The following is a 26412-nucleotide window of genomic DNA, read 5'->3' on the forward strand; positions in this document are numbered from 1 at the left end:
GTGAGTGGTGTCAGGTGGGGATGTGGGAAGTGTCAGGTGGAGATGTGGGTGGTGTCAGGTGGAGATATCGGTCGTGCTAGGTTGGAATGTAAGTGGTATCAGGTAAGGATGTGGGTGGTGTCAGGTGGGGATGTGAGTGGTATCAGGTAAGGATGTGGGTGGTGTCAGGTGGGGATGTGAGTGGTGTCAGGTGGGGATGTGAGTGGTGTCAGGTGGGGATGTGAGTGGTGTCAGGTGGGGATGTTGGTAGAGTTATGTGCGGATAGAGGTGAGGTCAGCCGGGAATGAGCCTAATGATGTTAATTAGGAAGATGGGGTGATAGAACATGGAGGAAAATGAGATGGATAAGGTGGTCAAATGATAACAGAATGTGGTAGACAAAGATAATAGGAGAAGAGGAACTGAGGAAAAGCGCGGTGCATTTAACGATAGCAAGTACTAATGAGCAGCGATGAAATGGACGTTGAAGAGATAAGGAAGGAGATACTGATGATACGAGAGAGGCCAGGAGGAAGAGAGAGAAGAGATCAGACGTTAATAAGAAAGACGATGAAACGATAAGGAAGGTGATGATATAATGATGACAGTTGCGATGTCAAGCAGGAGAGAGAGAGAGAGAGAGAGAGAGAGAGAGAGAGAAAGGAAATACACTGATGAGATATGAAAGGAAATGAGAGAGACTACATTAAGCAAACGGATGAGAGGCTGATGCACCGTATGTGATGTGGGATAAGGGAGGGCTGGTCTCTTCCACCCCATTCTTGCTTGAAAGTGAAGTTGCTCGACCGTGGCATTAGCAGGCAATTACTAGTTTCATCATGAGGACGGCTTTCAAGCGGGTTGCCTCAGTCCTGTACCCCACCTGGATGAGCTATGGCGGGCGGGGGATGGTTGCGTGTAGCCTGGGCAGGAGAGCTGTCCCTCATATAATTCCGTGTCGCTACATGCAGGGGAAGCTGAGAGGGAGAGGTAGTCTTCTTTGAGCCTATTTAATTATTTCAGCTCGATGGCAGTTTTTATTCTAATCTTGCTCACTCCGGATGATTCTCTTCTCTTCAGGATACTCTTTCCTAACTGGTTCTAACTAGCAAGGTTAGATATGGACTCTTTTAACTAATAAATTTACAACTAGATTTCCTTCCTAAGCTGAATGAAATCGACTAGTAATAACAACGGGAAACATGTTACCTGACTGGAGAGGTTAACCCGAGGACGTCTGTTCTATGTAATTCTTGCTGCCGCCAAAAAGTTCTGTTCAGATTAGGTGGAAAACTATGTTAATGAAGAGGTTTTCGAGATCTTTGTTAATCCTCCGGTTCGAAAAGTATCTCATAAGGTGAATATATTCACTTGGCTTAAGCGGCAGTACACTAAAGCAAACGCCACCGTAGTGAAAGGGTTACTGCAAAACGAAAGAACGAAAGACTGTGAGCCCATCATCCTTTGGACGGAAAATGAACAAAAGAGAGCCAGTATCAATATCCATTCTTTATAAAAATGCCTGGACACATTCCTCTGCTCTGTAAAAACTAGAGGTCATAGGCATAGGGAAAGAAATAGGAACATGTCTCAGTGTTCACCATTTTTATTTTTATGCAAGTAAGAAGAAGCCAAAGGCCTGGAGCCCAGAAATTGTTCCCTCCAAGAAAAAAACATAAACAAGATAACAGAGAGCCGAACTCAAGATCCGTTCATTTCGAGATGCCTGGACACATTGCATTTGAAAGGCTGGAGATCATATGCAGTAGGAAATAGAGATAATGTGAAACAGTTGTTAACAGGAAGGGCAGAACTCCGAATAAGAGCTGGGGAGAAAACGAATGAGAATTTGATAATGCAACGAGTCCTGCGAGCTGATATTTGCAATATAAGCCGAATAAATAAACAAGGAATACGTAAACACAAATGAAAAATACCAATTATTTACAATTTGCGTCTTGATTATCGTTCTAGCCCACAGTTATAAACACAGAGGATTATATCCACAAACGAGGGAAAAAACACAAAGTAGAACTATCACCAGAATGCCGAACGGAATATTTTTGCAAGAAACCAGCACGAGTATAAGTTTTGACTACTACCGGTTGCTGGCTGTGTGATGTTAGGTACAAGAGAGTGTGAGGACGATGTTAGGTATATGAAAGTGTGAGGATGTTAGAGGCTTGCGGGTAACGGTAACTATAGTGGGATGTGAGACTGGAAAGGCAAGTGATGCAAATACGGTGCCGAGAATGAGTGATGATCCTCGAGCGACGACAGGTGACTCCTAAGCTGAATACAATAACGCGTCTGTAGCAAGAAAAACTCAACCGATGTTTGTCTTTGTTGGTCATGAAATGGTAATAGAGTAACTTCAAATAGGAAACAGATACAAGAATGTGGGATGACGGAAAAGTTTACAGAATAAGTAGAGACAATTACATTTTTTTTTTCACATACACTGCATTCACACCTTACCGTCCACTCATATACCCCCCCTCTCCCCCCCCTCTCTCTCTCAACCCGCCAGCTCCATTCACACCTTACCGTCCACTCATATACCCCCCACCCTCTCCCCCTCTCTCTCTCTCTCTCTCTCAACCAGCCAGCTCCATGTAGCCTCTCTAGGTCCTCTCACACAACTTACCGTGCGGGTCTCCACCTTGTCCACCTCCCCACTGTTCATTTGCTTTACATCTCCTGTCGCGACCTACGTGCCCAAGTTCTTATCTCTGCCTCCACTGGCTGTATCTTATCCTACATCTGCTTTAATCTTTTTGACTCTCTCTCTCTCTCTCTCTCTCTCTCTCTCTCTCTCTCTCTTTCTCTCTCCTGCCCCATATTTCTTAAGTTTCACCCATAAATGCGACCAATTTACAATAAAAACACTCCCTCATTACCATAAATAAAACACCTCTCTTTAATTACCCTCACCTGTGCCGTGAGAGATAATTGGTCCTGTGGCCGGTTAATTACAGAGTATTATAATAGCGGAAATATAACAGCATAAATGGAGTCAAGATATTAGGCAGAGAAATTAAGGACGCAAATTGAAAAGCATAATGGTAATGAATATCGCGGGGTGGGGTCCATACACAGAGGTGTGGTGGTGAGAGAGAGAGAGAGAGAGAGAGAGAGAGAGAGAGAGAAAAAACAGCTTAGGCATGGAGACAAATGAAGATATATAATACATGTTAGTAAAATTAACAAAATTTTAATAATAATAATAATAACAATAATCTATCTATCTATCTATATACCTAGGCTGCTTCTCCCAAGGAAAGGGAGGTAGCCGAGACAGGACGACTCACTCTCCATTTACTCATCCATTCAAACACATTCATTCGCATCTTAGCCCCAAAGGGGAGAACGGACAGATCCTCACCGCATCACACCGCACAAGGGTCAACTGCGCAATGCAATCAGTGACATCCGCAGCAGGGCCCGACAGCAGAACTGGTTTACCCCTGCCACATCATAACAGACCCATCCCCTTACCCGCACCTGACCTGACTAGCTGATCAGACCAAATGCGGGAGAATATCCCCTCAGGGCTGCGTCATCACTTATTCATTCACAATTTCTCTCCATTTATTTCTGTCACGCACAGCCACTCTTCCTTGCTCAACAGACATCCCTCTCGCATCCAGCGCTCTCTTCACACTGTCCATCCATCCTATTCGTGGTCTCCCTCTCAGCCTTACACCTCTCACATCAGATCTAGTTATCTTTTTCACCAATCGTTCATTATCCATTCTCTCCATATGCCCAAACCATTGCAACACCCTCTGCTCAACTCTACAATAATAATAATAATAATAATAATATGTACAGAGTATTTTGATCACCCAGTCGGTGTTCCCGTGGGGTGTTTGTAAGTATAATGTAAAATTTCAGTCATCAGTATACTGGTATTTTCACTCCCTCTGCAATAAAAAATGATACAGTGAGTTACACTTATCGATGCTATCTTCAGAGGCACAAATAAATTTCAGAATATTATGGATGCGTTTTATAAATGTTGTAATAAAAGTTGATATTATTTTTCGCACCTATACCTTCCATGCTCACCATCACCAGGGTAGGCTATTTCTGAATCACACTGGAATTTACGAGTACGAGCATTTACCCTCACGCAGAGCCAAGTCGACCAAGATTAAGTCCCAATAAAAGTTACCCTCATGTTCCAGGCAACCGATGTTGATTGTGTGGCAAAGGCGATTACAAATGACATTCTGTGCCGATACGTATTTACACTCTTGTCGTGTTCACATATTAACCAGCAAGGGAGAGCAGTGTGTGATACTGAGATGGCCATGAAATCAAAATTACAAGACATCAGGAATAACCAGGAGAATATGAGAATTACATAGACAATAATGTTACTAGATAATAAACAGCTGTACAACACTACTATAGTTCGCTCACCCTAATATAGAGGAGATCTTCATTTAATCGAATCTTATTTTCTTTTGTTCAATGGCACAAAAAAAAAAAAATTATAACTAAATTCTCTTCATTGTACTTCTTCCGGACCACCATAACATTCTAGTATTAATTTTTTGTTACAGGGAAGCATCCGAGTTGAAGAGAAGATAATTTTACGCCTTGTAAAAGTGAACAGAGGAGTGTGAGAATAACAGTAATGATTAACTGGAACTTAAAGACAAAGGCAACACACACACACACACACACACACACACACACACACACACACACACACACACACACACACACACACACACACACGCATCACCCCTAAACCTGGAGCATTTTGGGAACACGCGAGACAACTACGATGCGGCCCCCACCCATGCGAGGTCGCTCTCCCGTCCCCATTAGGCCCCATTAAACCATTAGCAGGTGTGGGGAAGATAACGCAGGCGCCAGTAAAACACCGCACATGTGGACAAGCGACGGCCGCCTTCCAACGTAAATCACCAGGGCCAGAGACAGAGAGAGACATGGCAACACACACACACACACACACACACACACACACACACACACACACACACACACACACACACACACACACACACACACACACACACACACACACACATGGGGGCTCATTATTCACTAAATCTTTATAATTCCTAAATAAAATAAAGCAAATGAAAATGAGCTCCGTAGAAATACTTCTTTTTCTTTCCTTCTTTCTCTTCCCTCCCCCCCCCTCTCTCTATCTCTCTTTTTACCAGCGACCTCATCAATTAAACTTTAAAAACACTGATATTAATTTGAGACGCGCACGCCAAGGGAATATGCTGAATCGCTTTTAGGCAGGATCAGATTTCAATAGGATTTGGCGGCCTTCCTCTTAAAAGCTTTGTATTTAGCTTAACGTCACTCCTTATCGCTGCAACCCGTTTTCTCTCACTTGTTTTCTCCGACAAATTTGGTTTATGATCTGTACGTCTTCACACCTCCAAATATGCGACTCAGGAGGTGTTAGGTTTCTCGCACACTCCCCTCGCACTCTTCTCTCAACACCGTGTGGCCCCCGGCTGACCGCACGCCACCTCATATTGCAAGTAACTGTAAGGATGTGGATGCGAAGTGGTTGGTGCGATGTGATGTGATGTGTGTGTGTGTGTGTGTGTGTGTGTGTGTGTGTGTGTGTGTGTGTGTGTGTGTGTGTGTGTGTGTGTGTGTGTGTGTGTGTGTGTGTGTGTGTGCGTGCGTGCGTGCGTGCGTGCGTGCGTGCGTGCGTGCGTGCGTGTGTGTGTGTGTGTGTGTGTGTGTGTGTGTGTGTGTGTGTGTGTGTGTGTGTGTGTGTGTGTGTGTGTGTGTGTGTGTGTGTGTGTGAAAGATTGCAGATGTGGATGGGTAATTTATGGAGAGGTGTGTTGCGCTGAAAAGGAAGATTTAGGATGTGAATTGATGGCAAGGAGAGAGAGGGAGATTAGAGATGTAATGAGAGGAGAAGAAAAGAGATGTAGATGGGTGTTGAATAGCAAGGCATTATGTGTGGAGGAGGAAGAGGAAGGAATGACGGGTGTAGAAAGAGGGGATATATTATGATAAAAAAGTAAGAGGAAAAAGTGTTGTAAATGTAAAAGATAGGCTGAGGAGAAGAAGCTGGAGAATGGAAAATGCTGAGTAGTTAGAGAAGGGCCACAGACAAACAGAGACGAGTGATGACGCGAGGCAGGAGATGAAGTGTCTGAGGAGAGGATATAGAATCCTACATGTCGGTGAAAGTGTGCAAATACCTAACGTAAAAGACTTGAAGGGCAAAGTAACAAGATACGTCGAAGAAAAAGCAAAGGAACATTCACAAGCAAGCAGAAGAAACACGTAGGAAGAGTGAATAATTAGGTATAAGGCGCGGAACATGAAAGGGGAACTTGAGGGACAGCTTGCAGAAGGGTTGCGCAAGTGTTTGGAGTGGGGAGGGCAAGCGGCCAGGCTGTGGGGAATGACAAATAGAGATGTGAACAAGGGACCATAAAACAGTATGAGTGGACGGACGGACCTCAGGCAGACGGGGTAGTGCGAGGCAGAGACAGTAGAACGAGGCAGATGGGGAAGATTACGACTGACAGGGTAGACTGAGGCAGATGGGGTAGAATGAGACAAGCGCTGCAGGTTGAAGTAGAAGGGAGAGACTATGGTAAACGGGATAGACTGAGATAGACGGGGAAAGATGAGGCAGACGCGGTAAAGACAGGTAGACAGGGTGGCATGAAGCAGGCGGGAGATTGAGGCAAGTGGGGTAGACTGAGACAGAGGTGGCAGAGTCAGGAAGACGAGGTAGAATGAAATAAACACGACAGATTGTGGAAAATGAGGTAGACTAGGTAGAGAGGCAGACAGGATTGCAGAACAGGCATCAGCAAAGTGAGACTACCATTTAAAGAGGGTGAGGGTCAGGCAGGGAGGCAGGGTGATTAAAGAGACTAGGATGATGGGCGATGTGTGGTGGGTAAACAAGTAAGAAGTTGACAGGTGGTGAGCGGAGAAATACGGAAAAAAATGACACACACACACACACACACACACACACACACACACACACACACACACACACACACACACACACACACACACACACACACATTTTTGATGGATTAAAAAAAATTCGTGAGAAAGGTGTTCAGGTGACAGGATGCAAAGGACAAGTAGAGAGACACTGCTATGAAATAATGAAAGGCAGATACAGAAAAGCAAGACAACTTCAGGTAACCCAAAAGGTTAGTTATGTGAAAGATTTACTTATAACAAAACCGAGCAGAAGACTGGAAAGGTTCCAAAAGACAGGTAGAGAGAGAGAGTGACCAATTGATTTCAGCGAGATGTAAAAAAAAAAAAAGTGTCAATGCGTCTTCGTGTGTGTGTGTGTGTGTGTGTGTGTGTGTGTGTGTGTGTGTGTGTGTGTGTGTGTGTGTGTGTGTGTGTGTGTGTGTGTGTGTGTGTGTGTGTGTGTGTGTGTGTGTGTGAGAGAGAGAGAGAGAGAGAGAGAGAGAGAGAGAGAGAGAGAGAGAGAGAGAGAGAGAGAGAGAGAGAGAGAGAGAGAGAGAGACAGTAATGTGAAAGAGGTACTAATGGCAAGTAAAAATAGAAAGGTGAGAGGGTTCCAAACGACAGGTAATATGACGCAACGATAAGGCATCCCAGGCAAGCAAGTAGGCAGAGAGAAACGCAGGCGGGCAGGTAGGCAGGGAAAGGGAGAGAGGCAGGTAGGTAGGAAGAAAGGCAAGCAAGTAGGTAGGTAGATAGCCAGAGACAGAGGAAGGCAGGCAAATAGGAAAATAGGTAGGTAGATAATTAGAGACTGAGGCAGGCAGGGAAGTAGGTGGAGAGAGAGGAAGAAGACAACCAGGCAGACACAAAGGCAGGCACCTAGGCTGAGAGGGCAGGTAGGTAGGTAGGTAGACAATGAGAGGCAGACATACGACGGTACACAGCGAGAATGGCAGCCAGGTAGGTAAACACAGGGAGGCAGGTAGGTAGGATGGGAGAGAGGCAAGGAGGCAGGCAGGAAGGGTGAAAGGTGTAACTGTTAGTGCCACTGCCGCTGCCACCCTCACCTGTCCACGTAACTAATGACCCGAGAGTCCGCAGGTCAGGCCTTAGATTCGCAAAGTAAGATACAATAATTTTTCTCTCGTAACTCAGATATTTTGGCAGATAAAATAAGAATTGTGGACTTTCTCATTCGCCAACTACGGCATTTCTTAGTTGCGAACAAGAATATGTCGTAAATTTGTGAATCGTCGTCAACAGCCTTTCCACGATTATTTTCTGTTCTCTCGTAACTTAGATTTTACTTTTTAAAGGGAGAGACAAGATCCATGGGAAAATTCCTCGTCCTGTCATCAAAAACACATCTTCATTACAACAAGGGGTTGATAGAAAGCTCGCGAATCTGCGTCGAAAGGCTCTCCCCGACGGTGCCCCAAGGATGACGAAGGTGCTGCCCATGTACAGTGTTTACAAGCAGGTTAGACCCGACCCCAACATGACGGCGCTAACGGAACATTTTCGACCCAAAAGTATGCTGACTCAAAATTAACCCCTCGACTATGAAGGCACATTTTAGTTCAGCTTACTCCAGTCTTCTCCAGACATACTTATGGAGTTAATGAAAGCTATAACGAACCTTTCCAGTTCGAAAAATTTCTCCGAACCTATGAGGGAAATATACAAGCTGAAACTAACCTATCGTTTTCGGTAATCCTCTGGCATAAGCTGAAGCAACTCATCTGGAGACAGTAAGAATAAAACTTAAGAGACGTACGTCAGGCTGAAGTGGTTAGCGCACATTTACAACGCGTCCCATTTGCGTCAGGGATCACTCAAACCACAAGTGACTTTCATTTACAACTGTTTACCCCCGGCGCCCTGTTCTCCTGCGGCCTCTACGTTCACCTCCCGCCTCCATCCCCTTACTGCCTCCCTCCCCCTTTCCTCTCCTCACCTTCTCCTCGCCCCCTCCCTCCAGCTTATAAATTTACATACACACACTGGCGGGTTTTGTTCACATTTTCTCGTACATCATTTGATCCCTTCAACACAGGGACATCTTTTGTATTTTTTAGTCTTGTTATTTCCAGACAATTTTACTCAGTATAGGAAAGTTTTTTTGTTTTTTTCTTTAGAACCAGAAGTGTTAGACATTGATGTTGTGGTCTCAGGTTCACATGGAATTTGAACCCAGTGGACTGCAGGCTTAAGCTGCCCTTCTCGATCAGTTCACCACTCTCTTTTCGAAGGATAGGGAAGTAGTTGAAGGGCATTTGTATTACCAGGTCGTGGAGCCACATGGATATATCTGTGCTATCATATGAATGAATCCTTCTCCAACAGCAAAACGTTGGACCATGTACACCAATAACTCCTTCAGCATCACACGTGACCTAATTTCAAATAATTCTTTACCTAACAGTGGCAAGAAATACATGCCTTTTCTGGGCACTTTCAAAAGCAGATAAGGGATAGAAATCTCAAGTTTAGATCTATGAGTTTCGAAAGTATGAGCCAGTAGGCAAAGAACACCATCCCTGCAATATCCCATGTGCAATAGCTTCAGGCGGTCATGGGTAAAATTGCCAGGTGGTAAGAAAAATAAATAAATGAAGTAACGCCCTTGGGTAAAGGGGCTAAAAGCATCTGGAGGGTGGCACACAGACATACACGAAGACACGGAGAATCTGACTAAGATGAAGTGCTGCTTGTTCCCCCCTTTGCTTCAGCGTGTCTCTCTCCTTGTCACCTGCCTGTTCCTGTATATGCTTGTGGGGGAATATGCATGAACTGTGAAGCATTACAGAGATGCACAAGGACTTGGGAAGTGACTGGTACAAAGTGACAAGTGAGCAAAAAGGAGCGAGGCAGAGTAACATTTCAAATTCTTATGAAATGTGAGAGAAATAAGGAGCTTAGGCTCTTCTCCGTTTTCCTTCGACTTACCTCAACTGCCTCGTGTTTTAATTACCTGGGAAGTATTTATCAGACAGAGAGAGGGGAGGGGGGAGTCTGCCACGTCACCTACTAAATTTATCAAGGGATCTTAACTCATACCTGTAAATAATGTCTCAATGGCGGTGAATTATTATTAGAAGTCACTTTGGTCGTATTTCTTTTTCTATGCACTCATTCTTATTTGACTGTGAAGTATTTAGTAGCAAGAGAAGTGAAATTAAAACCAAGAATATTGCCATTCCCTTCATAAATTGTATTCAAGAAAATCTGCAAATACAACCTCTGAAATATATGACCAGGAGTTCTGCTAGCATTTCCCATGATGTCATGTATACAAATTTCACGTAAAACTGAAATTTGTATCATAAAATAACAAACTCCGTCTCCCTGGACCCATACTGGAGAAAAAACTGACAGATTTTTCGCGCTGTATGCAAATCACATTAAAACCAACTGTTGATGAGACTTAACCAAACTGTGAGGAACTTTTTTTTCTTCACAGTCGAGTACATTATTTTCTTATGCAAATTTCTCGGTGATTTATGCTCAGCCAGAAGCTTGATTCTTACAGGAACGAACGAGAAGAGAACCAACAAATATTAATGATACGTATCGGATTCTGTCCCTTCTTTTTCCTTCGTAGCGTTTACTGTTGCTGCTTCATTCTTCTTGCATGGTGTGTGTGTGTGTGTGTGTGTGTGTGTGTGTGTGTGTGTGTGTGTGTGTGTGTGTGTGTGTGAGAGAGAGAGAGAGAGAGAGAGAGAGAGAGAGAGAGAGAGAGAGAGAGAGAGAGAAATGCTTTGCGATATTCGTGCGCAACCACAACAACTTCCCCTTCTACTCGTTTTCTCTTTAACTCGCCCTCCACCTCTCTCTCTCTCTCTCTCTCTCTCTCTCTCTCTCTCTCACACACACACACACACACACACACACACACACACACACACACGCACAAAAGCCTCCCCTCACACCCACAGCAAAGCGGGGAGCCACAATTGTATCCACTGGTCCTAATCCCTGGTATACAGCAAGATCGACTCTCACGCAACCCTCTGCTTTGATATCACGCGGAAGGAGGAGGGGATGTTATGGAAATCAGCCGATGCTCACACGTATGGAAATAAGATAACGGGGGAAGGCAAGGCGGGAGGGGAGGAGAGGAGGGTGAATCGATACTGCATTACTCCTTTCTTGGCGATATGGTACGGTGAAGAACTTGTGATGTTTACATACGAGAGAGAGAGAGAGAGAGAGAAGGGGATTAAGGGGAAAAGGAGTAGAGGAGAAAGAATTTTTTGTGGTTTCCTACGAATCACAACTTCGTTCTGTGTGTGTGTGTGTGTGTGTGTGTGTGTGTGTGTGTGTGTGTGTGTGTGTGTGTGTGTGTGTGTGTGTGTGTGTGTGTCTCTCTCTCTTTCTCTCTCTCTCTCCTATGAACAGAGCTTCGTCACCTTTATTTGTCGAAGAGTCATTAGATAATATTGAAACTACTCCTGGTGAATAATTTATATCACAGTCTAAACAAAAGACCCTATCTTACATTAACAAGGAGGTTCATATTCTGCATAACACATAACACAGAAAGCACTTCATAAATATTTTTTACAAATGACTCTAGACAACAAGATACCGTAATGAGTTTGGTTATTGTTCCTGGCATCATATATTCAGAAAAAGACAAATTTATCTAATGCCGTATTCTGTTTTTAATTTTCACTTTCTGATATATTAAAGTAGCATATAATTGTGTGTGATGTAACATTTTTTTTTTCGTCTTTGGTTACTGTTTTATTTCTCTTTCTGTGGAATTTTTTCGATTCATCCAATGCAAGAAATAAACTTTTCGTATATGGATTCCAAGAGTATCGTCATTATCGAGATGGCAAGCTAATTACCCCCCCAAAACACAGGTCGCGTCCAAACACCCAGTACAGGTCAACTGGATATACCGTATGCCCGATCCTGTATCCGCATCTGTGTGTTAATGCTTTCAAACTGATGTATGATTTTTTGTATTTCTACTACACCCAGAGGATATTAAGTCTGGAGAAATCTCTTGCTGTGATAGGAATAGAATGGTCTCTAAAGAAATCTTCCAACATAAATCCATCCCCAGATATATTAGTACTGTAGCAGTAACAATAAAACAAGATCAACGTACTTGGGGTAGAGTGGAAAAAATGTTGGTATAGTTAAGTGTCCGTATTCTCGTCGGTTGAGGAAGCTCCCTAACACTTCTTCCTAAGCAATATACGAGTATCTTGTCTATTACACCTTAATGATCTCTTCTAGGTTACATAAATCCTTCCAGTAACTTTAAACTCAACCAATGCGTGTGTCATGGAGAGTTCAAGTTTTCCGCGATGTGTTCACCGTACGCCAGCAAGACACTTCATTCTCTGACTATGTCATCAGTTCGCAAGGATACCGCTCATTAACAAAGAAGATGGGCTTAGATTAATGAATATTGACTACACATGGGTCATCAAGGCAGACAATTACCGATTGCATAGTCCCAGTCTCCCCAAGAATATGACCCGCAACCGCCGAAGTTCTATCCAGGTTCCCTTTTGTACCGCGGGGTCAACAGGGACGATGCCAAAAACACTGGTCCATGGGCAGTTTTCTAGTAGGCTTAGGAGACTTTCCAGCACCTCCTACTCACTAATTTATCTCTGCATTAGAGGTTTAATGTTTCCGTGCTTGCTGTGTATCCAAGTTTAATCTGTTATTACATACATATAATTTTTCTTATTAAGAATGATTTAGGTACAATATTCCAAGTAAATAAATAATTAAGAAAAGGGATCCTTAGCGCGTTTGTGTACAGAGCTGACGAAGATCCCTAACCCCTTTCATCTCTGTTGACGGCCAAGTGTAATCAGTTTAGAAGGATGGTTTAACTAGTAACCAAGGAGACACATTCCTGCCTCATAACTAAAGCTCGTCGACTTTAACGAGACCTGACTTAGTATTCACGTTATGGAAGTAGACCAGTTCCGCTAAGTGAAAACAAACTGAGTATTGTAAGTTTCCTAAGCCCACTAGAATGCAACCCCAAGAGACCGCTTATTGTCCAGGCTCTGTTGTTTTCTTTTCATTACTGGGAATACGGAGAAGCAGGTACGCGAGGGAGGGGGAGCGGGAGCCGAGCCTCACGACACCACGGCAACATCACTGTAGACACAACTGGTTAAACACGGGGAGCCTGTATGATCACCCGAGGAAATACCACGTCATTATGGCTATCATTGTGGCCCTTGACTCTTCAATTATTTCCTTGCATGAGGGCTCTCTTACCTTGGACTCTCGGAAAAGGGCGTATTCATTTATTTACTATTATTATCTGTTCCTCCTCACGTGTATATAGTGGGAGGTTGTGTTTTGCCTCCCTCAGTTATTTTGTCTCCATCACGAAGGCTGGACACTGAGAGAACATTTTGTATATCTTCTGGAGCTCCTCGGCAATTAAGAAACGGAAACGTAGACTGACGCTCATTCAAGACTTCTAAGCGGAACGAAGCAAACAGAAGAAACCAGCCGTAATGGAAGATCACACTCATGAGAAAAACAAATATGAACAGTCATAAAGACAGCAACGATGGGTAACAAAGAAGACTAATGAAAAAATGACAAGGAATAAAGAAAATAATATCACAGAGGTAAAAACGTAACGATTCGTAAGGGCATGATTATTATGATTACAAAACTTAAACTAAACGGATGAAGTGAGAATACCAGTGAAAAGTATAAGCCGAGACGCGTGATATGTTGTTGTTGTTGCTTAACCCCTGCCTATCTGGTCGAGCAGACACGTCAAGCACAAGTAAACGAATGCTTCAGTGGCGCCGTCCTACAGGTACTGTACAGTACGTATACCGTGATGGGATCTAGTGTCCCTTTGTGATAGAAACACCACACCAGGATCGTACCAGGATCCTTCTAACGGAGAGGCACAAGGAAATATGAGGAGGTCTGGCTCACGGGCGGACGCCACAGCTGCTCCACACAGGGTTCATAATGCCACCGTGTGTAGGCTCCATGTCAGCAACGGAGTGAGATGTAAAGAGTATTAATGAGAACCACGTAAAAGCTAATACGAACATAATATGACTGATATGATATGGAGAATCCTCCTGTGAACACTTAACTCACTATATGCCAGGTGGTTCGTTTCTGTGAAATAAAACTGACTACATGTAGTCAAGGTTGTTTTCTAAAACTTCTTCTGTGGAAAACACTGATCGAACTTGATAATGTTCTGTATCATTAAAAAATGAAAGTGTGTACAAATCGTTGGAATAACTATTCTGCGAGTAGCATACGGGTGTGACAGGTGAGCTGGGAAGTGAAATGAATATACCTGTCAGAATGCTGGTAGATATTCTACGTAGGGATGGCTCCGACTCGCTGATTAGCCTTAATAAAATCCTTCGTAACTCCTAAACACAGAAGTTTCAAATCTTTACAGGCATCCAATCTTGATCCTTTGGCTGTTCTGTACCCAATACAGCCCGATGAATAGCTAAAGCATAATGATAAATCAATGAAACAAACGATTGGATCCCCGTTTCTCTCCTCTCCGTCTGTGGACATAGCAACATACAAAGCCGCACACAGTTTAAGAATATTAGCCAGCAGAGGGAAGCGAGCCGTAGCAGACGTGAAATATTAGACGAAATTTTGTCCCTTACAGTAGGTAAAGAGGATGAGGGTGTGAAATGAGAAAGAGAACAAGGATGAGTCAAGATTATAGATAGTTTGGTTGAGAATATTTGTGAACACAGACTGCTTACGTGTGGCAGAGATTTTCATGTGATGGAAACATAAAAGGGATGTGTGAAGTCCACGGGGTAAGAGATGTGAAGACGGAAAATGTGTGAGAAGGTGTAAGGTAAGAGGTACAGTAAAACTGGTGGTGCAAGACTGGTGTACAAAATATGTGTGAGGAGGTAGTGTGAAGTCGGGATAGGTCTTGATAGGGAGGAAGCGGTTGGGACGAGATAGTGAGAAAAAAATGCAGACATCTGATAGAGTGAGCTGCCAAGAATGACAACTGGTGAGGAGAAGCATAATGGAAAGCGAGCGAAAGTGTTTATTTCAGAGATACCATAAGGCAGTAGATAGCTGGGTAGAGTCAGAAGTTTAGAGTGAAATGAAAAGTGTAGAAAATGAGGAGTTCTGGTTTGTGAATGAGTGACACGGTATAAGTGGATAATAATCACGAAGGAAAAATGATAAATGACTTGTGTAGACCAGGTGTTGCAGATTAAGGTGGAAAAAAAAAAAAAGGAAAGTGCTACCCAGAAAAAAACAAACTCTAAGCGACGTGAGATGTGAAAATAAGTTTTGATGATGTAGAATGAAAATACGATGTTGAGAGCCAAAAATGACATGAGAAGAGTTAGACTGTGTGAAGGATGATGAGAGAGCAGAGTCAGGTGCAAAATGAGGGAAATGTATCTTATAAAATCAAAAGTCACGTTGGTTATGAGAAATGTGAAAAAAGAGAGAAAAGAGAGGAGGGTGCGAAGTGTAAAAAAATAAAAAAATAAATAATAAAAACGAGGTGTTAAGTGTCGTGTGAGAAGTAAAAAGTGGACTATGAAGTGGCAGAGTAAGTAGGCCAGTGAGAGGAAAGGAGAGGGCAGATTGAGGATGGGAGATGAGGTGTGGTATAGGGAGTGAGAATTAGGGGACATCGGGCTGAAAATGAGATGAAAAGCATGAAAAATGAAAAGTTGGGTGTGCTGGGGATAAGGTGAACAGTGAGAGGTGTGTCGTGAAAGGCGAGGATTGAGTGGTGATATGTTACGAGTGGGAGCGAGACGTGTACTGTTAGGAGAGAGAGGTGAAAAGTGAGAGTGAGAGGTATGGTAAGAGGAGTGAGAGGTGAGAAATGAAATACATGGTGTAGAGAGTAAGAGAGGTGTGATCAGTACAGGGTGGGATGCGAGGAATGACAGGTGGGAACTGATAAACCAAAATTGAGGGGTTAGGAGTGGAGATATAAGAGTGAGGTGTGATGATGAGGGGTGTGGTGTGAGAATTGATATCTGAAGTAAGACGAGGCGTGAGAAATGAAGACTGAGATGTTGTGAGGTGTGAGGAATGAAGAAGGGGTAGGAGGGATATGAGGAGTGAAGAATGAGGCATGGGGAGGAGTGAGGGGTAGAGTGGAATGAAGTGTGATGTAAGGTGAGGTATGAGGAATGGAGAATGAAGTGAGGTGATGTGTAAGAAATTTGGAATGGAGTAAGGTGAGACTTGAGGAATGAAGAATAAAGCAAAATGAGGTGTTAAGAATGAGATATAAAGTTAAGATGAAGTGTGAGGAATGAAGAATGAGGTAAGGTGCTACAGGTGTAGTGTGAAGAATGTGGAGTGGTGTGAAAGGTGAGGAGTAGGGCGTATGAAGTGTAATGTGAGGAATGAAACGTGAGGCGTGGTGTGAAAAATAGTGAAAAGACCGAGGAATGAAGTAAGGTGTGCGGAGTGAGATAAGGTGAGGCGTGAGGCATGAAAACTCAGATACTACGAAGTTAGTTGAGGTTGAGTAATGAGGAGTGAGGTGGAGGTGGGAGGATGGGGGAGCACAATCAGGAAGTCGCCGTCTGGGTGCGTCTGTGGTGGTGGACTTTCCGGCTGTAACTCACCGCCGCGGGGAGTGTGTTTGGTGCGTCTTGTTTTGGTCAGGCTGGGGGCGCATCACGTGCCCTCTTCTGCCGTACGTTTCCCGTGTCTCGATGATTGTTTTTGTTTTATTGTTAACCCGATGACATTAACACAGCTTCCCTTATTTTACCCAATCCTACACAGTAACAGTCTAACACAGCCAATCCTACTCTTACCTAACTTAACTTTACCGTAGCAGCCTAACTTTATCCTCCCTATTCTGATCAGACCAAACATAACCTAACGTATTCCCAGCAGCCTAGCGTAACTAACACTATCCTTACCCAATCAAAGCAGATCGAATACTAGCCGCCTACGAGAATCTACCCCATCTTACCCGAACCTAAACTAATCTCCTAGCTTACCATTACAGTAACTAAGATCATCCTAGAAGAGTCATATATTCCTGGCTTTAACCTAAAACGCACTAACTCAACTTTTGAAAATTTAACCCTAATTTACTCCATCTCTCTAGACTACCGTACATTAACCTAAATTCCTTTATGAATTTGACTCTGATCTCCTCCATCTCTCTAAACTGCCCCACCTTTAACCAGCCAAGCCTTGACCCTCCAGGAGAAGTGCCCGACTAATTACAGGTCAGAAATTCGGTGCCAAACCTGCTTCTCACACCGTCAATAGGCCGTATCCTCGAGGACGTAGGTGACTCCCTAGCACATCTTCAGCGATTTACATATTACCCCTTAGCATTGTTCTCTTTGTTAATCTCGTCTTTTGTAGTATCAATTGAGTTTGCTTTAATAATGCACGTGAGAATATTAACGTGAAATATGCAAACAGTCCCGTCGAGGCGAGGTGCTAAACAGCCTCCATAGTTCACGATAATACATCCCGGTTGCCTAAGTGGATTCGTATAAGAGATAAGGTAAATAAAAACAGTCTTCATCATGTGAGTGTTTAACATTTTCTGCTGCTTCACAGGAATACAAGGAATACAAAAGACAGCAAACAACAGACCTATTCGTCCCTTTGAAGCTGTTACTGGGTAGATTATGACTAACCAAGGAGAGAAAAGCAGGGAGAATTTGTTTGGGGTGAACCAAATATTCTTCCGCCAGTCAGAATACCAATGTCTAAACCCATTCACAGGAGCGCAAGGTAAAGTTTTAATCGACGTTTTTCCCAGTTAATCCCTTCACTCCTATGACGTATTTTTGTGAAACTCTTTCTACCTCTAGACGCCTGAATTCAATTCTCGGAAGACTTAGCGTTGCAGTGGGATTTATGGATTCATTTCTAATCCCTTCACTACATGCCGCATCTAGGAAGCTAAAAAAAATCATTTAGTGGTGAAGAGAAGAAAAATAGTAAAACAAATCCCTGGATTGAAGGAGCTTAAAAAATAAATAAATAAATAAATAATCTTGTGTTTGAAGTGACTGGAAAGAAAATGTTACGGTACGTGGATAATTTTAACCACCTGATACCGACGATTTCCTGCGTCTGACCAAAATCGTCTTGCAATAATCCCAGTACCGCTTTTTAACCATGAATGATACAGCAGGTGCTTTATTATTTCACTTTAATTAACACATGATGATTTTATTTTCCTTATAGAAACTTGTCACAATGGAAACGTTTTTGATTACACGATTTCTCTCAGCTGATGAAAATAGTCTGCTCTTAGCCTGAGCAAAAACACCCGAGTTTGTTTACTGAAGCGTAAGAATTAATTTTTAGCGTTCTTTACCGTCTCAGTGATGTGATTCCTGTGCGCTGAACAAAATCACCTTGCGTTAGCGCGAGTAAAACTACGCAAGTGAGTTTATAAATGTCTAGGCGTTGATCGGGATTGCGTTTAACCATTTTTCTGCCAAACAATGCTTAAGTACAAAAAATCGCCTTGTTTATCCCTGCATGAATAACGTCAGTATGATTAAAGAAGGTAATGGCTAGTCATGATCATTTTTGACCAGACTGGCGTGATCTCACTCGGGTCACTGGAACAAAAGGATTAATTTGGATAGTTTTAAACTCTTGATTGACATGAGCTTTCTTAGCTGAACAAAATCGTCTTTTGTAAAAATACCAAGGAACGTTTACAATGACGATAAGGGTGATTCGTCGAACACGCATATGACTAAAATTAATAATCCTTTCAGAACGGAGGAAATCACTTGTGCAGAAAGGACTAGAAATGCTTTACATCAATCCTTCAGTGAGACTCTATTTAGGTGCGGGAGCATCTCTTGGAGAGGCCCAGTGGTCAGTCACTCCTTAGTTATTGTCGCACGCAAGGTGATTCACTAGTGACGCTACATGCAGTGCTTTACTTTAGCGAAACGGCCCGGTTAGTCAGCTTCCCCCAAAAGATTTTAGCATGCAGGATGCTTCCCTCTAGTGAAGTCCCATACGGTGCTCCACTTTACACAGTCCCATATGGTCGGGCATTTTTTTTTTTTTCGAGTTTATTGTTGTTACTTCCAGATGATTTTACGCAGCTTATTGGAACTTCCTGTGCAGTAGTAAAAGGGTTAAGTAGGTGTGATGTTGCCGAGATTAAAGTCGTGAAGTGCTTCAGTCCTAGATTCAGTTTTGGATAGGCTTCCCTAAATACAGAGTTGGAAACAGTCTTCATGAACGCCTTCAGTACCGTGACGTGATTTTTATATCCACTCTTGCTACTGCCTTATATTTATACTCAGTTTAGGAGACACACCTCCAGGTGAAAGGGTCATGTTGCCCATACGGTGTCCTGTAATTTTACAATCTTTCTTATTTACTGTGTTATCCCTGATCACACGTTTTAGTATGTATTGTAACGGTCGGCTTGCACACCCCTAGAGAAAAGCCGGATATATTTTGCGATCCTTTCCATGTAAGGTATTGTGGAGCCGTCCTTTTTAGTTTCCAATAAAGTCTATCCTATTTTATTATTATTCTTATCTATCCTTTTAACGTAATTTCAGGGTAGTAGTAAGACTTAGTTATATTTCACGATGTTTCTCTTGTAGCTATTGTGTTATCGTAGGTTTTGTTAGTAGTAAGAGCAGTTTATCATTATCCTGACCCCCTATCCCACCTAAAAATGGGGTTAAGAGGAATCCAGAAGCAGGAGAGAAAAAGGTACAAAAGAGGGAGAATTATCAGCAACATGTCCAGCAAAACGGGCCACAGAATCATCCACACATCGTTCAAGCTCTAGGAATCCCGGATCCAAGTCTCAGGTCTCACGATATTCCTCATGTAAGCTGCGGAAGGTAATACCGATCCACTTTTTAGTCGAATAATAATGAAACACTTACACAGCATTCTGAGATTTTTGCTGGGCTCCGAAGATCGCATCACTACTTCGAAAGTTATTGCTCACTGTCTTGTTATTTATCGTAATGATGCGGATCAATATTTATGCCCGGAACTGTACCTGCTGTGTTACCATGGTTTGAGTTAGTACTGAGACGCTATTATTATACAGTACTTCTTATATGCTGTGTTAACGTAGTGTTTAGCTTGTAATAAGAGCAGTATTCAATGTATGATAATTCTCCTATGTCGCATTATCATAAATTATTTTGTAAAAACAGCAGTCTACTTTTTTCTTCAGGGTCACCATCATTGTCCCATCATCATCACCGTGCTTTGATACACTTACCCCTTCAGAATGATCTTTTAATTTTTACTTGATTTTTGCTGCCGACTCACTATCAGTAGGCTTTAATTCAGCTTAGGGAACACGTTTCGAACTGGAGGGGTTAAACAAAGCCTTTGTTAAATAGATGCCTTTAACCGCCTCTAAGCTGGCAAAAATTCTGACGATAGCAAAAGACGAGGCATGTCAATATGAAGAAGGGATTAATAGGTTAGGTTAACATCTCACCGTACTTTTTAACCCTCTATAGCCCAGTGTCAGAAGGCTACTAAGAGCCGAAAGGATAAGGGCGGTAAGTTTAGTGCCTTCCTCACTCAGTCTCACGTGCAGCAAACCTGGGCTTTGGAGGGTTAACCCATTTACTACGAGCTCTTTCTTGAGATGAATAAGTTATAAAAAAAGAGTAAAATGAAGAAGACATAACCGCCTTGAAAGGGCTACTGGATATCATCTGTAACTCCTTCACTACAAGAGACGTCACTTAAGCTGAAGGAAATCGTCTCGCGGTAGTTGTATGATACAAGGAATGGTACTTAGGAGGGAAATATACAGTAATACCTATGTTTGCTAAGAACAAAACAGACTGACAAGCATTCTTTCTGTACGTATCTGTGTGGATCAGTGATGAAACCCTGGAAATTAATATTATTTTTCCTTACATGAACCTGCCACCCTCTCACCAGGCATATATGAATCTGTGGTCTTCAGAACATTTTTTTTTTTTTTTAATGGGGGTGGGGAGGGAAGGGTGTACTATTCAAATATTTCATTCATCGTAGGAGACCCACTCTTAGCCGAGGAGTTCAGGAAGGTTGTTGCTAAATTTTTAGTCTGAAAATTCTCCTCATTGCTGACTGAAATCGTCCAAAGATGGCAAGAATAAACGATATACTGTAAAACATCATAGTAAGGAAGTTAATCTAATGTTTACTTCAAACTATTAACACCGACTTCCAGGTATTCAATTATATTATTCATATTTTCGATACTTTTATGGGCATTTAGTGGATTAATCTTAATTACAAACCACGTCATCGTAGTGGAGAGCTTTATCCAATTCAGGGTACTCAGCTGTAACATACATAATTCTGATAAGCTTACGGGACGTTCGCAGGATTAATCTTAATTGGATCTGTCTAATTCGGATTCAGTTCTCATTGTACTTTCCGTCATCTCTCCCGGCGGTCGCTGTTGCTTGTGTGTGAAGGATTTATTTAATTCTCGGCTGATTATTAGCTCCTTCAACACGTGGACGTCTTTTTTTTTTTTTTTCTTACTGCTTCCTGACCTTTGTATTTAGATTAACACCCCAGCAGAAGGATCCTATGTGTGTGAAGGCTTTGTTTAGAAGGGGATTTCATTCTCAGTTCATTATTAACTCCTTTAACACGGTCATTTTTATTTTATTCTTGCTGCCAACTAACAATTATATTCAGCTTGGGGGAAAGCTTTCATAACGAAGGAGCTTACTGAGAATCTTGCTAGTCCCTCCATTTTGAGAGATTTTCCCTGAAGTATAAGGAATAATGTAACGCAGACATCATCGCAATGAAGAGGCTTGTGGTGATTGAAGCCCCGGAGTAAGGAAGGTAATATATAACCGACTTATTATTTTTTTCATCAGTGTTATTTGTAGCGTGTGCTTCGTACTGCCTTGGCCTTAACTCCTACAACCCGACGATATCTTTTTCATTTTAACCTTGCTGCTGCCTGACAACTTGAATTTTTGAGATTTGCAGAACAAAGAGTTATTGAAGGCTGTATCTATCCTCTCTAGTTAGAAAAGTCTTCTGAGCTGCATGTACGTAATTATATGTAGATAAGGAAAACTAAATAAAAGTAGTCGTCATCACGATGTCGCCCTTTGAGTCTTATTCATATTATCACTTGACGATTTTGTTAGATATGGAAGGACATCTAGTGAAGGGACTCATGGAAGCTGCTCCTAAACTCTACAGTTCGACTAGTCTCTCCTAAACTGAATGAAGATGACTGGAGACAGCAGAAATATAAAGCACAAAGTGCCACTGCTGCGAAGAGGTTAATGATAGCGGAAGTGTGATATAATACGAAAGGTAATAGCTACATAGCAGGATGTTTCTTGTTATCTTCCAGATGGTTTCATTCAGCTTAGGTCAGACTTTTCAAACTGGAGGCGTCAGGTATACCAAATGAACCTTGTTATTAATGGTGGTCCCTCGTAAGCCAAAGAAAATCGTGTGGTAACAATAAGAATAAACTAAGAAAATAAGCTTCCTCCAGACTCAGCCTTAATCACATATTGAAAAAAATGCCGGGTACTGTCCCCTCCCTGAGCGGATATGACTTTAAAAAATCCCATAGGGCCAACTACTCATCTTCGCAACTATAGTGTTTCTTCGATTAAACTTGATTTTCAACTTTGCCACAGATGAGTTTGATATCAGCCTATCACGCACTGTAATAAAATGGAGCTTATTCATTACCAGTGGTTTCAGCTCGAATCTTCTCCCAGCGGTTACGCTCAAACACGACATGATTTTTTAACCCTTTCATTGTCGCATCAACTTTAGTACTCTGTTTCAGCTAACGTCATGTGATTTTGTTTACATGAATGGGTCACAGAATCCTGGGTGGATGTGGCTACTGGCACAAGTTACCCTCTCATGGTCGGAGCAAATCTGGTACTACATTCCAGATGATGCCAGACGATTTTACTCAGCAAAGAGTGAGTCATGGAGGACTGATTGCAAATCTACCCACACATGAGTTGGACACTATCACCCACTTATAAAGATATTATTTATTCATTACCATTTGCTCGGGCTCGAATCCTCTGCCAGCAACTTTCGACATACCCAAGCCATCAGTCAACCCTGTCTCTAATCTGGTGTCGCTCAATTAGCCACGAAGAAAACCAGTTCCGACAGAATTCATCCCGGTCCAAAAGAAGACGTAATCGAACAATAAAGCGATGCATCAGGAGCCTCACTCATCATCGGAATAAACGGAATCTACGCTTCGTCATGTCATTATCCCACTCATGGCCGGAAGAACACTAGTATATTCCACCTAATGCCAGACGATTTTATTCAACAGAGAGTGCGTACTGGAGTCTGAGAACGCCAACACCCTCAAAAGCGCGGTGTGTTTACTTTATTCTTGCTAACGTATCTGCAGACAAATTCGGCTTAGGAAAACCCTCCCACTCTGAATGGGCTTATGAAGATTATATCAACTTTGTCAAGTTCGAGAAGTCTCCCTAATCTGAATAACATCGTTGAGGGGCAGCAGCAAGAATAAAAAAAAAAGAGAAAAAAAGAAAAGGGATTAATCTCTTCATTACAACGGCGTAAGTTTAACGTTCTTCATACTACCACCAACCGATTTTTATTAGGGGAGAAGTCTTGTAGCGAAGGGGTTAGGAGACACATTCAACCTCTCTTCTACAGCATGTATAAAAAAAAAAATTAGTCAGCGTAGTGAAGGGACTAACCACGGAATGTAAATAGCATGACCAGTATTTATATATAATCTCACCTATGTCCTACAATAAACAAGTCTTCACAGATATTCATTATTACCCGGAGTCATTTTTTATCGTATATTTTCGCTTTAATATTCAGTCTGGTCTGATTGTGTACTATATTCCTGCTGTGCGTGTGAAATCAGAGGTATATGCATGGAATCTTAAATACAACTGAAGCTTAAAAGAGTCTATAAATATACGGTCCAAGGTATGTAACTTTTTTTTTTTTTTTTTTGCACACTTCTTGTTCCCACTAATCGTCTGTGAAACCCAAGACGTAAAAGTGGAGAGAACACAACCCTTGAACTTCAATCATACTTTGTGAGAGCCTAGCCTGCTTTGCTCAGATGGCGTGTTGTATTTCATTCTTGCTTTCTAAGGACGATTCTATTCACCTTACGGGACACTTGTGGTAGTGGAAGGGTTAATCAAAGTAAACCCTTCCAGTTCGAAAAGTCTCCCCTAAAGCTGAATATAAACTGTCTGTAGATAATAAGAATAAAAAAAAAAATACAATAGATACTACTACTTAATATGCAGTATGCTAATATACATTTATTACGGTATTCGAAAGATCCGGAGAGTACTATGCTGTGTCTATTTATACCCAGTTTCATTTTGCACTCAATTCGTTTGCATAACTTAATTTTTTCTTTCCTGTTTTTTTTAATCACCACCTGGAGTTAAGAGTTATCATTATCCTGCGGTGAACTGACAGTTGGATTATTATATATACTTGTGATGGCACGCATAATTGTGCTTTACGCTAATTAACTCCATATTTTTGCTCTACTGATAATGTATTTTGCTATCCTATGCTTGAATCATGTGGCCTACGAATTACCCTCTCCACGGTGGACACATGTAAGTGAGGGTACGGACGTCAGGTTGGTATTTGGGGGAGTGTTTACAGGCTCGTTTCCCACGCACCGGGAACGCATGCACGCGCGTCTGATTGCCTATTGTGTTGTCTTTAATTGTCCGACGTACCCCGCTCGCATGAGAACACCTAAGAGTAACATGACTGCCAGGCTCGCACTCTTCAATACAGTCTAGCTAACGGAACATAAACTGACACACACTAACGGAACGCCAACACTAACGCAACATTCAACAAGGCTAACGGAACGCCAACACACTCTAACGCAAAACAAGACACTCTAACGAAACGCCAGCGCACTCAAACGCAACATTCTGTACTACAGGATGACGGAACACTTGTACACTAGTTAGGTAAAATAAGATCTCTGCATATCGACTGCACAAAGGTCGCCATACGTTACATATATCAAGAAGGGAGTTTTGACGAGTTCCACCCCCTTTTACAAATATATTATAAAACAACGCCCACAAATAGACCAACGGAACATGCTGATTCACTACAGAGGACTCGCCAGTACACTCGAACGGAACACACCAGTTCACTATGGAACACCCACCAATATACTCCACTAATAGCCTACATTCTGACGGAACACCCAGTACACCCTGATGGAACAGCCGCCAGTACGCTTGTTACGGAATACCTGCCAATACACTCTGGCAGAACACTCGCCAACACACTCTACCGGAAGCTCAGTGGACTCTAACGAAACACCCACCAAAATATGAACGGGACACTAATAAAGTAACAGAACATCTACCAATGCACCTTAATCGAACACACCCCAACATACTCTAACGAAACTCACCAGAGCACTCTGATGGATCTCCACTGATACACTTCGACGTAATACTCCTCAATACTCGTACATTCTCACGGAACACTGACTAATACACTGCAACAGAACACTCACTAATATACACCCACGCAATAGCCACCAGCACTCTAACGGAACACTGGGTACACTAACGGAACACCACCAATATACACAAACTTGACACTTCTGATGTGACTCTTTGACTAACTGGATGTTTACCAGCAAAACCTAATCGTCTTCTTATTGCGTTTATACCTGTGGTAAGGCCATGGATATGCTGTACAGTATGTATGTTTTTCCGTCGTACGCCAGCATGGAGAGACTTCGATGCATGATAAGAAAATGATCTACTGCCTGTGGCGGGGGTTCTGTGTGGCATGTCGAGTATGAACAGAATCTTCGTGGAACACTAGTATCATAGTCTGCTTTCTCTGAACAGATCAGAACAGAAATATTCTCCACGCTACCCTGAATTTTGTTCTTTATCGCCTCTGGGTACAAGATGCTACGCTTGGCTATCTGATGTAAGACTTACCTTAATGAAGGGTAGTGAGTCGGTGGTCTGGTTCTGGTGAGATACCTGGTGTTCGCTGGTGATCGTGAGGGGTGGGGGCAGCTGTGTGACGGAAGGGTCGCATGAGGGGAGGGCTGGGGTGACGCTGGGAGAGGGAGCGCCCCCCACCACATCCCTGGCACTGTCCACCTGGCACACCATGTTACTGTACATCACCGGTCTGGGGGACACCAGCACTCCACTATCCGGCTTATTCTCACTAAAGGTGTCCATCACTGCTCGCGGGGCATCACGGGCACTGGGTCACGATGGCACTCACTACACCGGGGGCATCACTGGCACTCACACGGGCACTGCTGGCACTCGGGGCCGTGTGGGCGTGTACACGGGGCGGAGGACGGTGGAGCGGGTGCACATGAGGGGCGCGTGTGCACCGGGGCGCGGCTCCCACGCATCTGCTGGCTACCACCCGCCCGTGCCCACCTCCACCAGGAA

The 26412-nt window shown here is 42.8% G+C and overlaps 1 protein-coding gene across 1 annotated transcript in view; it reads right to left on the reverse strand.

The window, feature by feature from the left end:
• Window positions 1-26190, reverse strand: part of LOC145411306 (uncharacterized) — a 191696-nt gene extending 165506 nt beyond the window's left edge. Inside the window, exon 1 of the mRNA XM_080281326.1 lies at window positions 25939-26190. Within this exon, the coding sequence (XP_080137452.1) occupies window positions 25939-26190 (252 nt within the window). The remainder of the gene's footprint in view (window positions 1-25938) is intronic.
• Between the last annotated feature and the right edge of the window lie 222 nt (window positions 26191-26412).

This window comes from Coenobita brevimanus, chromosome 89 (genome assembly GCF_032717465.1).
Source record: "Coenobita brevimanus isolate Jiangsu-jjx chromosome 89, ASM3271746v2, whole genome shotgun sequence".
Lineage (NCBI taxonomy): Eukaryota > Metazoa > Arthropoda > Malacostraca > Decapoda > Coenobitidae > Coenobita > Coenobita brevimanus.